This window comes from Mixophyes fleayi, chromosome 5 (assembly GCF_038048845.1).
Source record: "Mixophyes fleayi isolate aMixFle1 chromosome 5, aMixFle1.hap1, whole genome shotgun sequence".
NCBI lineage: Eukaryota > Metazoa > Chordata > Amphibia > Anura > Limnodynastidae > Mixophyes > Mixophyes fleayi.
Genome location: NC_134406.1, coordinates 250,659,592 through 250,674,036, shown reverse-complemented (window position 1 = coordinate 250,674,036; position 14,445 = coordinate 250,659,592). Strand labels below are relative to the sequence as shown.

The window sequence follows — 14,445 nt, the reverse complement described above, 5'->3', positions numbered from 1 at the left end:
AAAAAAAAAAAAGAGGGAGAAATGGTTTAATGTATTAATCATACAACATAAAGCTCATCTGGATTGTGTGAAACACTTTTACGCTAACAAAAATTAAGACAAGACAAAATAAACAGACCGGGAACTATGTATGCATTAGATTTCCGTTCACACCCAGCTGCACCACAAAACAAAACATGGTGAGTGTAGAGTTTGCAGATCAAAGACATATATACGGGGTGTGTAGTCAGGGAACTGCAGGGAATGTGCCCTTCTGGGGGTGGAGGATAAATGGAAAAAACAAAACTCCACTTCTCCAGTCTGGGACATTTAGCTTCCTGGCTGCTCTCTTATTCCTTATTGTCTAAAGACAGGAGATATGGATTCAGTTTTCCATATGTTTGCTTCCAAACAGTCCCAATTTAGGTGGGATAGTCCAGATTTCAGGGCTGTCTCCCACCACCCCTAAATGGACCCCTTTGTCCCGCGGGTGGGAAAGTTGGAACGTATTCTCTGTTCATTGCTGCTCTGCATGTCCGAGCAGTCGTGACCGGGTGCCATGGTACACACAGCAATGAAGGTGTTAACGGGGTAGTGCTAGGCATGTCCTCAGGGTGCTCTATCGTGACATGGCCACACCCCTATGAGCGATGGGCAACCTGAACCGGCACCATGTGGCCCTCTAACCTTCAGAGGGGCCGCACATTACCCTTAATCCCAGAAATAAGTTAAACCAATACATTTAATCAAAGACATCTATCTGTAATAACACATCAGCAGACATATTAAATGTTACCAGCTATAACAAACAAATCTGACAGTAAAGCAGGAAGGGGCTGGGGCCACAGGTGAAGGCTCGGAGGGCCCGATGTTGCCCACCGCTAATCTAGAGCTTATAAGGACTGTAGAATATCCTGTGTGCATGAAAACAATTTACTTTGTGATGACGTTCCACAAGGAACAATGTCATGTTTACACAAGGTCTGCATACATTAAATGTTACAGAATAGTAAATTATTAATCAAGAAACAGATCGCCTCTGAAAATACATCCAGGCACTGGGCTAAAATTGTATTAAGCCGAGCGTCTCCTCGGGCCTGGCTCTTATAAACTAGACATGCAGTGTTGAATAAGGTCATTTTATAGCTGAATAATGTAAGTCCAACATCCACCAGCTGAATCTGGCAAAAGACCCTTCAATATTTGTTTGGAATTGTCAATACCCCCTTCCACTTGTACTACCAACTCACAAAGTATATATTAATTATAACATATTGGTAAAACCTCCTATTTATTAAACAGTGTAATGATTAAAAATAATTCAAAATATAACTTGAAGATAACAGTAAAATATTTAAGAGAAAATGAAGAGAAAACATGTTATGAAACAGAAATTATAAAAAAATAAATAAAAAAAAAGAAGGTACAATTGTATATATATATATATATATATATATATATATATATATATATATATATATATATATATATATATATACACATATACATATATACATATACACATATATACACATACACACATATATATACACAAGTTAACCCGTGCATGATACTCATGCATTCTAGTCAAATCAAGCTACTTAAGGTGTTAAAAAGGTTCTTGTCATGCATTTGGGCCTAGCCCAGGCCTCCTCAGGGGAAGAGCGTTACTTCCCGACGCAAGCGCCTTTTTTTAACGTGGTTTTGTCCACATGTCACCACCTCATCATTTTTCTCCATCACCTCATCCTTCATCTTCATCGCCACATCCTTCATCAAGCTACTTAAGGTGTTAAAAACTCCCCACTGTCACCCCTGGCAACCACCAACCACTCCCAACTGTCACTTCTCCTTCAAGAAATATATAGGTCAGTGTATAACTCTGCCCAGCAGGTGGCGCTGCAGCTTGTTTTTTTTTTTTTTCCCACATACGCCACTAGGCATTTATATAGTAGATATATATATATATATATATATATATATATATATATATATATATATATATAGAGATATGAATGATTTTGGTTATCAACATCCCATGAACTACGGCCAGCGACAGCAGTGGTGTCACCGGTAGTGACCCTGTGTTGTATAGAGCAAAACAAAAAAAAGCCCTATTGGCAGCAAAAACTCCAGCTTACTCCGGCATTAAGGCTTTTCGCCCTTAGATTAATCAATGCTCTAGGCTCTATCAAGAAATTCAGTATCCCTACCCATATGTTTTTTTTGGTTTTTTTTAAGTGCTGTTTTACTTTTAAAATATACCTGTAACTTGCAGCCATTTTGTAGGCTGAACCTGTAACTTGCAGCCATTTCGTAGGCTGAACCTGTAACCTGCAACCATTTTGTAGGCTGAACCAATATTAATTCAAATGCAGCAGTGTAACTACTGCTGAAACAGCAAATACTGCATACTTGCCAACACTCCCGGAATGTCCGGGAGAATCCCGAAATTCGGGTCAGTCTCAAAGACTCCTGGGAGAGCTGTCAAATCTCCCGCATCCCACTACGGTCGTCCCAAAATGATGCGATTTGCGGTGAATCGCGCAATTTAGACCCCACTCCCTCAACAAAACATCATTTTTGTCCCCTGGGGCGGGGGGGGGGGGGGGGGGGGGGAGGAATGGGTTTGGGGCAAAATTATGTGTTTGCCCGTGCCTCGCCCCCTCCCGCCACACCCCTCTCCCGGAAAGAACTTGCCTGAAGTAGGCAAGTATGAAATACTGCTGCTTATGGTGTCCAATAGTACAAGTTCAGTCACTCCAGAGGACCCCACTTTGCGCTTCTGAATGTGACAGAGCCTGTGGCGCATGCAGGGGGGGTTTCTGAGTCTCTAGAAACCCCCCTGCGCTAACTAAGTGGCCACTGTCTTATACAGCAGCCGCGCCGCTGTCAAAGAAGCGTCCGCGGCGGTGCTGCACCACCACAGACGCTTCTTAGACAGCGCCGCGGCTGCTGTATAGGACAGCGCTGGTGAAACGGAGCTGCTGCGCATGCGCAGCAGCTCTCTCTCGGGATTTTGTTGTTTTTTTGGGGTCGGCGGGGGGAAACCCCCCCCCCCCCGACAATCCTCCGTGTGCCGCTGAGAGCATACACACAACTTATCACAGTGGAACTGAAAGCCTAATCAGTGCTTAAAGCTCAACTGTGCTTGTGCCGCCCCCCAACGCGAGCGCATAAGAGCAGAGCGGGGGCCTCCAATGCGGTAAGTAGATACACACTCATCGCTATGGGGTGCGGTGATTGTGAGTTACTTTTCTGGAATGCAGTGTCTTATTTCACCGGGAGAAAATGGAATTCACTGCCTCATTAATAGGCTACATTCTTATGAATATTAGTTTAGCCATATGTCAGTGTGGTGTAATTATAATTAATACCTAGTGAATTGATGCTGTATTCTCACAAACATTGGCTCAGACATGGTTTACCTCAGTTATGTCACAGGATACTTAAGCTGCATTCTCATGAATACGGCTAAACCCACGTAACATCTACCGCTACCGTGTGTAGGCAACAGGTGTATTTTAAATACAACAAAAGCTGTCTGCTGAAGTTAAGTAAATGTATACAATATAAAATGCGTGTTGCAAATATCAATGAAAGCCACAAACATATTGTTTTGACCTCCCTCTGTGTATTGTTAAAAAAAGGATTTACTAAACTAAATCATTATTATATATATATATATTACATAGTCATTTAAAGTCAGAAGCAAATCCCACTAAAGAGTGCACATGGAAAACCCATGTTACGACCTAAGGGGGTGCAAATCCCTACTTCTGCCCTCAGCAACTTCCATCCAGCTTTATTTTTCCATGGAGATCTAGAGTTGAGCAAGGATGCACTCCTTTCCAATCTAATTCTGTCTGCACATTTTTACATCCCCCCCCCTGCAGTTAACATGGTTTTGCCTAGGTGCGAAGTTACACATTCCAGCTGGATTTACACCAAACACTCTAAACCAGGCGCCATGTGCGGAATATTGAATCTTGCACAATCCAACAGTGCGGATGGAAACTGTGGCAGGCTCAGAAAACAAACACGTCCTTTCTGATCTCCAGCAATTATTTTGAATCAGAAAACAAACATTAAAACAGATGTCTTCAAGTAAGAGATTGATTTAAACAAATGGTAATGACACAAAGGCCTAGATAGCATCAGAAAACAATGTACTTACCCAGCAAAGCCACCAGCAGCAGTAAAACCACAATATGATTCACTCCTTTCCTCTTATACATGTAGAGCAGGACACAGAATATGATGATTTCTAGGATCTACAAAAGAAACAAAACAATTTTGCTCAGTATTTTTCTGTGATAAATTTACAATTAAACCCAAAATGCTTATAATCATCTATCCAAGCCCAAATACTGTATAGTTCGCCCCTCACACTTATAGCTAAATATATTACTAGTTAAAACAATATACATTTTAATTATAGCCATACCTATGATCACACCCAATATTTAATAGAATTTTTCTTGTATTCACAGATTACCTCACCCATAAAAGAGGGAAAGAGCTTTGTCAAAGGCCCACATACAAAAAAAAAACAAACACTTTTGTCACAAGAACAATCAACATGTAAGACATACTTGGTAAATTTGGAGATCACCCCTCCGGGAGATCTCCAAAGTTGGCCGTTTCTTGGGCATACTTGCCTACTTTGGGCAAGTTTTTCCCGGGAGAGGGACGTGACGGAAAGGGGTCGGGGAGCGGCCAAACGCATCATTTTGGCCCCGCCCCCCACAGCAAACATGTTTTGTCGTGGGGGTTGGGGCCTAAATGACTCGATTCACCACGAATCGCGTCATTTTGCGACGGCAGTAGTCGGATGCGGGAGATTTGCCAGCACTCCCGGGAGTCTGTGAGACTGGCCAAATTTCGGGAGTCTCCCGGACATTCCGGGAGAGTTGGCAAGTATGGTCGTGGGAGCGTAGCCACGCTAATCACGTCATTAGGGTCAGGACAACATGATTAGCATCGCCCCCCAACCACTTCACCAACGAAGCAGGCAGGATTCGGGATGCTGCTCTACCGGGAGACTGGGAGAGCTCCCAAAAATTTGTAAGTCTCCCGGACATTCTGAGAAGTAAAAGTGAGGAAAAAGTAAAAGTGGAGGTAACACATAAGAACCAATCAGATTCCAGCTGTCATTTATCTACTACATTCTAGAAAATTATAGCTAGAATCTGATTGGTTCCAAACACACAAAAGTGACACACAACAGCCAATCCTAATGCCCCCACACTCTCATGACTAATGCAGTCAGCATGTAAGCGCTCAGCAATTCATCCCATCAGAAGATGCACCTCCTACAGATGCCGCCATCTTGAGTGTTCCCATAAATCAGGCACATTTGCATAAAAATAGGCACACAGTGGGGCACCCTTTTCCACCTCCGCAAATAAACTCTGACGGCTTATATTCATTTTACCTTAGGCAAGAAAGGTAACATGGCAGCTTTTCAATACATCCCTCCCAACATCTGGAAACTCTGTGCCAGTACAGGGGGCGTGGCCATGTTGTGATGGGAACATGGCCACACCCCCTGGGGGTTGTACCTAGCACTTTTGATGCGCTAGACTGTACTCTCCTCCCCTCCAAACACCTTAATTGCCATGCGGCACCCGTTCACAACCGTGAATGAGATATACCTCTCAAATTTCCCACCAGTGGGACCAAGCCCTCAACTCGGGACTGTCCCACCTAAATCAAAGAGATATGCTAATATACAGAGAAATTATGCTCTCAGTATAGTGTTACATTTTAATGAATATTTACAGGAAAAAAAAGTGAAAAGAAACCCTTCCTTTAAACAGGGTATATTTCTCTTTAATAAACACTACACACCACAGTACTGTTATTATCCAAGTTCCATCTTAGTGTTAATGTCACAAACCAATTCTGAACTGCACTGATGGTCTGACACCTCACTAATGAACTTCCCAGATATTGATTTAACCCTTCTCAGACCAAAGGCTTTGCCTTTCATTGATTTTACTAATCTCCAATCGTTACACAAAACTGCAGTCTTTAGCGATCTCATACGCCCAGGAGCTGTCCAAATTGTATTTTTCATGTTATGGGACAAGTAGCTAACATTACAGGGGAAAAAAATGACTATACGAAATATAGTTATATTAAAATCCACAACATGTACTTGAAAACGTTCCTAGGACCTTGCAGACAAGAGGATATCTGGAGACAGGTGTAATTTTGCTGGGGGGCTGGGAGAGAGCGGTGCTTTATAATTTGTACACAGGTTATGTCTCTTTTCCAAAAAATAAGTCAGTGAAGTGATGTAGAAAACATATCACACAGCCACCATGAAATATGTACAGTAGTGCAGAAGAAGTTTGGGTGCTAGCAAGTACGGATCTGAGAAAAGGCCATAAAAGGCAGGAGCCTAGAGCATAGCTCCCAACATTCAGAATCCCGACACAGGGACAAAATAAGCCCCACCCCCTGTAAAACTCAGCCCGGATATGTACAAACTCCGCCTACAAATGGCCATATTTGGTTAAAATACAAAACACACACAAGTTCCCATTAAGCCCCGTCCCTTTTGCAGGCCACGAATTAGGATGTCCCGCCAAAACAGGGACATTTGGGAGGTGTGGACTAGAATGGTAGAACTGCATGGAAGCCAACATGTTCTCATTTTATCAGCTTAGCGCATAGTTTTAGACAAATTAAAATAAGTTGTCAGAGGCTTTTGTAACGGATGTCAGGCCATAACTTGACGTCTGTGTGCAGCTACTTTAAAAACAGTAGATGTGTAGATCTATACATTGCATACCTCCCAAAAGTCCTGATATTAGCGGGATATGCCGATTCGCGGGCTGAAAAGAGGTGGGGCTTAAGTTAAAGTGGGTGGAGTTTTAATTCACCCCCCGGGCACACACACACTAGTGGGCAGGGTTTGGTAAATGTTGGTAGGTAGGCATTCACCAGTACTCAATTCCAAAGCACATACATTTTTTAAGGGCCTTGAATAAGTCTAGTAACACTAGATTCCTGCTGAACTAGTGAATAGTGCACCGACAAGGCATGTGCACGTTTAAATGCGCCGAGCAGGAATCCATTCACTGAAATGGCATCCTGCAAACGTTTGCCCCAACCTTTCTATACTTGGCATGTGAACTTTGATAGATGTAGAGGTACAAGCATGATACATATCTCTGTATGAAACAAAATGTATATATCCAACATGTTTCCTGATACCAGCACAAACAAATAAAAAATATAATCAATCCAACATACTTGCCAACTCTCCCGGAAACCCCGGGAGACTCCCGAAATTCACGTAGGTAATCCCGGGAGAGCTGGCATCTCTGCCGCATCCCACAATTTCCTTGTTAAAATGACGCGATTCACAGAGAATCGCAACATTTTGGCCCCCGCAACATTTTACTCGTGGGGGCAGGGTCAAAATGACGCGATTCAAGGCGCCCCGCCCCCTCCCTAGTCACGCCCCTCTCCCGGACGTCGCCTACTGAAAGTAGACAAGTATGCAATACAATGGTTCTGGGTGCCATAGGCAATTTATGTAGGAATTACTTTGCCGATGGTGATGTCCCCAAGGAGCCGTTTGCAAAACAGCAGATGTTAGCCTGGAGACAGCATTATCCAAATATTCTTATTTATACAGTATTTAAGTACCTTTTGTATCTTTTTACAGTTGTTTGTGATAAAGGAGCTACACTGTGGGTATGTAGTGTGTTTTGCAGTGGTATATACAGAATATTAATCATGGCGCTTATGCAGTCTTTTACTGGATATAAACAATATTTATGAGAATTCAGCTTATAAATTCAGTAAGAATTAGTGTCAACAGATGAACCAGTTATTGATTTTTATTTAAACATTGACATTTAAACAGAGCACAGGTTTAAGAGGTACATTTGTGAAAATAAGATGGTTATAAAGAAATAAAATAATTGCTACATCTATAATATTTCAGTTCTTTCTGAGGAACAATAACTACTTGTCCTAGCCCACTGTATACAGCACTTTAAATTTAGCATAAAGAATCGTCAACAGATTTGTAGCCCATACTGAAAAGATCGACGTAAGCACAAAATGACCCATAAAATATATCTAGCTTATCGTTTGATCAAGACTTTTTATTACATTCAGAGCAGAAACCAATTTCTTAGCATTCTTTTCATGTTCCAAAGTGGCCGTATTCCATGCCACGAAATTTCCATGCTGCAAAGACTACAAATCAACATTCAGATTCCTAATCTAATGAATCTCTAATGGTGGGGTGGTATCCAAATGGTCGGGTGGTAGCCAAAATAGAATTTAGCATGGCATACTCCTCTCAGGGGAGGGGAACGAATAACGAACATGTGTTTATATTTGTGTTGATTAACTAGGTCTGAAATTTAGGGTGACAATGATTATATTACAGGGATAGGAGACCTGTGAATCTCCAGCTGTTAAACTACAAGGATCTATCCTCTGATCTGATGCATTCAGTAGTCAGTCAATTGATCAGCTTTACTTTTAACAACTATTGCAATGATGTTCTGCCACCGAATGGGAGTAATCGTTACACAGCAATTTGACAAGCACTTGCTGCATAAACACAAAATACCATATATTTAAACATCCCTATTTCCACAGCGGTGTATCCTGCTGTAATTAGGGTTATAGTGGGCACATATGGTGTACTGCATCAGAGAATCAGGGCGTAATTCTTTATTTAATTTAGGATCGTTGAGGGGAGAAGTTATTGGACCCTTCTTCAACTGATATGTCTGGTAGGAAAGAGCGGTACACATGTTTATAGGACATCAGAACCTTATATTTTATATATTATATTTTGAAAAGAACAATATACAGTATAGGCTGTCACAGGACACAGAATAACATCACAAAAGATGTACTTCATCATCATCACCATTTATTTATATAGCGCCACTAATTCTGCAGCGCTGTACAGAGAACTCACTCACATCAGACCCTGCCCCATTGGAGCTTACAGTCTAAATTCCCTAACACACACACACACACACACACACACACACAGACTAGGGTCAATTTGATAGCAGCCAATTAACCGACCAGTATGTTTTTGGAGTGTGGGGGGAAACCGGAGCACCCGCATGATGTGCAATTTGTTTTAATCCCTTCGGGGTTTAAGGCCTAGTTGCAGTCACATCTTTCACACCCTTGGTAGTTATATTCCTGCCCCTGTAACCGTTCATCTTACATATAATCGTGCATAAAATGTACCGTCAATGCATATCACAAGTATTCATTCTTAAAGGCACTTAGGCTCTTGTTAAGTGTCACTTTGTGAGAAGACTTATTAATCGCTGATTATCATCACTATAAAATTTGGTAAAAAAAATCCTCTATCACTAAAACGTATCACAGATATATCGCAAACACGACCAAGCAATACTCAGCTGTGGCGGCGCTACTGGTCGTCTGTGGCATTGCCCTTGTCTTCTGCCACCCTGCTCGTCATGCCTCTCTACCCATCAAAAGTGTCTGGATTGCACGTTAAAATTAAGTAGTTAACGTTAATATAAACATTTTCTTACAACATTCAGAAAAGTTTCAAAATGTACATTTTTCTGACCATTTTTTTTTTCCACTAAAAATGCCACATTTGTAAATCTGGGCCAATATTTCTTATCTTTAAATTGCACAAATTAGCAGGGCATAAACCATACCTCCCAACATTTGAAATTTCCACATTGGGGCATGGCCACGCCTACTCTGAAAGGAGTGTGCGGTCATGTCATGTTAGGGGAGTGTCCATGTGGCAGTGGGTGTGTCCGCGCCCAAAGGGCACTGCCGAATGAAGCACTAGGCCCTCCTCCCCCAAAAGCACTCGAATTGCTGCACGCAGCGGAGGCACCAACGTGAGCTGGGACCTATCTCCCAACTTCAAATGAGTCGGGTCGACTGCGGGCCTCTCTCCTCAAATCGTGACTGTTCCGCTGCCATCGGGATAGTTGGGGGGCATGCATAAACCTCCCATCACTGCTAGGCCATACAACATATATATTTGTAAACCCCTAGCCCACCACACATTTAATATGGGTGGACATTTACTTCAATTAATTTATTACTCTTGAAGGATCAATTACAAACTGCAAAAGTGCAATCCCACAGAGCAAATGTTTTTCTGTCACACATCTACTTTGGTACAAATGCGCTCAGTTTGATAGGGGAGTGCATGGGTTTGTGGGCCAAGATATCTGCAAGGGTACACAAGGTTGCAATATCTTATGGGAAGAATTGAGCAGATCAGGGGTGTTCCTTGTCGAGTATAGATTAGGCAAACAGCCACAAATTCATCATCATGGTCCCCTTCTCTGGAAAAAAAAAAAAATTATTTTTTATTTCTGTTCATCATAGCAATGAAAAATAGGTTTTCTCCAGTATTTACTAAAACCTGGGGCAGTGGTAGCGTACAATGGCTATTGTCGCTAAAACACTGATAAGATCCAGGGAGAAATGGCAGATCTGTTGCTGGCTATTGCAGTGTGCTGGGAGAAAAAATGTTGTGTGTAGTTTCCTTGCAGGATAACCCCACCCTTTCAAGCACCTGTTATGGCCTATAAATTGATTTGAGCAGCTTCCACTTCTGTATTTGTCTGAGAGGCATGTTGGTGTCAGTAGCTGAGAGGGGGTACTGGCACTGAATTGCTGTTTGGAGGCTTCTGGGGTACCTCTTTGGTAAGTTGGCTCTCAATTTAAAAACACATATGTATGGCCCAAATATATGGGACTCTCATTGTTTAGAGTAGGACCAGCCTATTAGCAAAAGCGCCTTGGCGTGTTGGATGGCTTAAACATACATTTGCAAATGTGTGCAACAAAGACTTTTGCATTTTTATCTACAGTAGAAATGGCAGATCTGTTGCTGGCTATTGCAGTGTGCTGGGGGAAAAAATGTTGTGGGTAGTTTCCTTGCAGGATAACCCCACCCTTTCAAGCACCTGTTATGGCCTATAAATTGATTTGAGCAGCTTCCACTTTTGTAAGATCCAGGGAGAGCAAGCATAGATGAGACAGAGGAGGGGGTCGGGGGGAATCCCAAAATATGAGAAGATATTTAACCCCTTCAACATTCTGGACCCTGCAGTGAAAGGGTTAACACTGATCACAGGAAGGAGGGGAGGAGCGCGCAGGACCAAGGAAGAGGAAAACCGTTTCTCCTCCATTGGTGCCCAATCCTATACCTTGACATTGCTAACGCCATCTTCAGATGGAGTTAGTTTTAACGGCAAGCAACGAAAAATTAAGCTTTTCGTTGCTTGTTAAATTATGTTGGTTCGCAGTCTCCATGGAGATTTATTGAGACCACATTAAACAACGTAAAGTAGGTTTAGGCAGAAGAAATATCCAATTTCTCCAGTGTTAACCCCTTGATAAAATGTGTGGACTGATGCGATGGCCATTCTCTGGAGAAAGCAGTTATTTTCTCCAGGTTTATGGCTGCTTGTACTGTCATAAATCGACCCCATAGTGGGCATATGGGCATACGTTTACACAATAAGTTATTTGTAGGTCCAGATGAATTATATTATATCAATGGAGTTGCACAGGGTGCAGATTTAGAGGGCTGTTCCCTGTTTTGTGGGAGGTCAAACAGCCTTTTTCTCCCTGTAAAATTTCTTGAAGAAAGATTTTTCTGGAAGTTCGGAGTTGCTAGAGATCAGGTCTCGTCCTATACTTTCAACAGGGTGTATTTTGCATCTTACATTGGCGGTTCTGCGTGAAACGATGTTCCTAGGCCAACGTCAACCACTGTAACAAAAATCTATAAACGCCACATGTAATAGAGCCAAAATATGTCAAATCCCACTAATGCTTCATTTAAGCCATAAATTGACGTTTCACTTTTCCCATGCACATTTTCAATTGTATCTGTGATTACATTTCTGAGTGTAGAAAAGGATCAAAAAGGGGGCGTGAAATGAGCCAGGTGGATTACAGCCCTCTGCAGATAAAGTACAAGAACTGTTAATAAATAACTGACTACAAAAGAAAGACAAAATAAATTGAAAGAAAATTATTATAATAAAGCAAGCAAGAAAAGAGAGGAATGGTTGAGGACGATGAAAAATGTGTGACACATGAAGATTAATACGTGGCAACTGTTCATTGGGATATTTCATTTAAACAATGGTTTTCATGATTGAATTACAAGTAGAATCCTGCATACAGTGCTGAATTACATTGCTTTAATTGTGTTCATGTCATAATGGAGACTATGGAATGTTATGATATTGGCAAAATAGGAGATGGCTGCAATTTAAAGATAACAGTCTTGAAAACAAAAACATCAAAATCCCTCTCGGAGAATAAATTATGGTCCTTTTCATGAATTTATATTTCATATGTGTTGGATACTCACATGATAAGGGTCCGACTCTCTGTTTAATGATTAAAGGACAACAAAACTACTAGAATACTTTTTCAAACCCAGCTTTGCCAGTACTAGATTACATTTAAAATAAAAACTGCTGCATTTTCCATGCAGGACCACCTTTAATGAGCGGCTGGAACTCACGTGGAGTTTCGCTGGTCAAATTGGTTGTTTTACGGCAGTGTTAAAACCTGGCTCACTGAATAACTAGATCTTTGAAAAATCTGTCTTTTACGCGAAAGGCTAAATTGGCAACAGATGCCGTCATCCGGTTGTCATGCCAAGCAGCCGGGCTGCAGTGTATGTGGCCAGCTTAAAATCAGCCGCCGAGTTGACTCAATTTCTTCCCAGTAGGAAATGAACTACAAGTCCTAAAGTTGCCAATGCACCAATTTAGGTTGCTAATTTGGATGCTGTGCTGACAAGGATTTCTAATCCTGATTAGCATCCGGTTAGGATCGATCAGATGTCAATTGGGACTGGCCAAAAAAATAAATCCATTTGGGCGATGACTATGGTCTGACAGTATGTGCGGTCACACTGGCCGATTGCACTGACTTGGCCCGTGCGATGTGATTACTGGCCCGTATTGGATTTATCCATTTTTTGTTACACATCTGGGTGGCCATATTGGACAGACCTCATATCACTTGAGGATCTGCCTTTGTATAGGCATCTTAAGCGATTTCTGAGCCTGAAAGTGGGTTTCTCAGTAGGGCATTGTGTTTATGGGGCCAATAAAATTCTAGACAACTTCATCCTATCGTCTGCGGTTTAACGATACCAAACTTTAGTGTATGCGATACGGTTTCATGCGATGATATTTTGTAAAGTGTACTCATTCTCTAAAGACAGTGAAGGCTTGCATTTGGTTAGCTCAACCAATATTCAACCTAGCACTTCAATAGACTAGTGACATCACTGAGCCATGAGGCACTTACACCTGTGCCTCATCTCTCATTATTGCCACTAGTTCCTAGTGAACTGGATAGGTTGCATTCTCATGAATTGGGGTTCAGGCTACAAAAAGGCTACTTCCACTGCGTATAAGCCAGAGGTATCCAAACTCAGTCCTTAAGGGCTACCAACAGGTCATGTTTTCAGGATTTCTGTCTGTAGAAACAGGTGGGGTAATAATTACCGACCCAACCAAATAGATTAACTCACCTGTGCACGATTAAAGAGATCCTGAAAACATGAACTGTTGGTAGCTCATGAGGAGTTTGGACACCTCTGGTATAAGCAACGGCTATACTTTAAGGCAGTGGATCCCAAACTTTTTCAGTTCAAGACACCCTTAGGGTCTCTACAATTTTTTCAAGGCACACCCTAAGCCAAAATAATTACCAAGTAGTCCCCGCCTTGCTTACCACCACCCCTGGTTGCGGCACTCCTGTAAGACCACCACGGCACCCCAGGGAGCCGCGGCACACAGTTTCAGAACCACTGCTTTAAGGGTAAACAGCAGAAGTGGAGGAGGAGTAACAAAATAAATAGAACAGTATAATAAGGGGTTTGAAAACGTATTTGTTTCACAGGTGTGCAAATCAATTGAGAGTAATCATGTATAACTAAACAATGTTACTTTAAACTCCTCTGTTTATTTTTACTGGTGAGGCAAACACGGTGAACAGATGGCTGTGGAATGTGTCACATCATTAAATTAAGGATGACATTAATTGTCGTAATAAAAATACATTTATACACCGCGTCGTACTCGGGCATCCGCCAAGTTCCTTCATTCACACTATTAATTGCCAGTCTCTAACACTCTCCGTGCCATGGATGCATTACAGTTATGCTGCTTCTTCTTTTAGCAGTGACATTTGAATAGCACAGATAGGATAAACAAGGGACTGCTCTTATATGACGGTAAATCAATATGAACGATGTCAGACAGAGACGACGGTAGAGATTACTAGTGCCGTGTTGATGAGCTGAAGTCTGCACTAATTGATGTCAGTCAGCCGTCAGCGCAGGAGATACTAATGAAACGCACTTAGTGATGCAAAATGCAGAGTTATTTCTATGGAAGTGAGAAAGTATCTGCTGCCTATTAATAATAG

General features: G+C 41.8%; 1 protein-coding gene across 2 annotated transcripts in view; it reads right to left on the bottom strand.

Annotated features, from left to right (window-relative positions):
• Positions 1 to 14,445, bottom strand: part of NIPAL2 (NIPA like domain containing 2) — a 68,225-nt gene that overhangs the window by 12,128 nt on the left and 41,652 nt on the right. For both annotated transcript variants that reach the window (XM_075213876.1, XM_075213877.1), the window contains exon 6: positions 4,157 to 4,253. In XM_075213876.1, the coding sequence (XP_075069977.1) occupies positions 4,157 to 4,253 (97 nt within the window). The remainder of the gene's footprint in view (positions 1 to 4,156; positions 4,254 to 14,445) is intronic.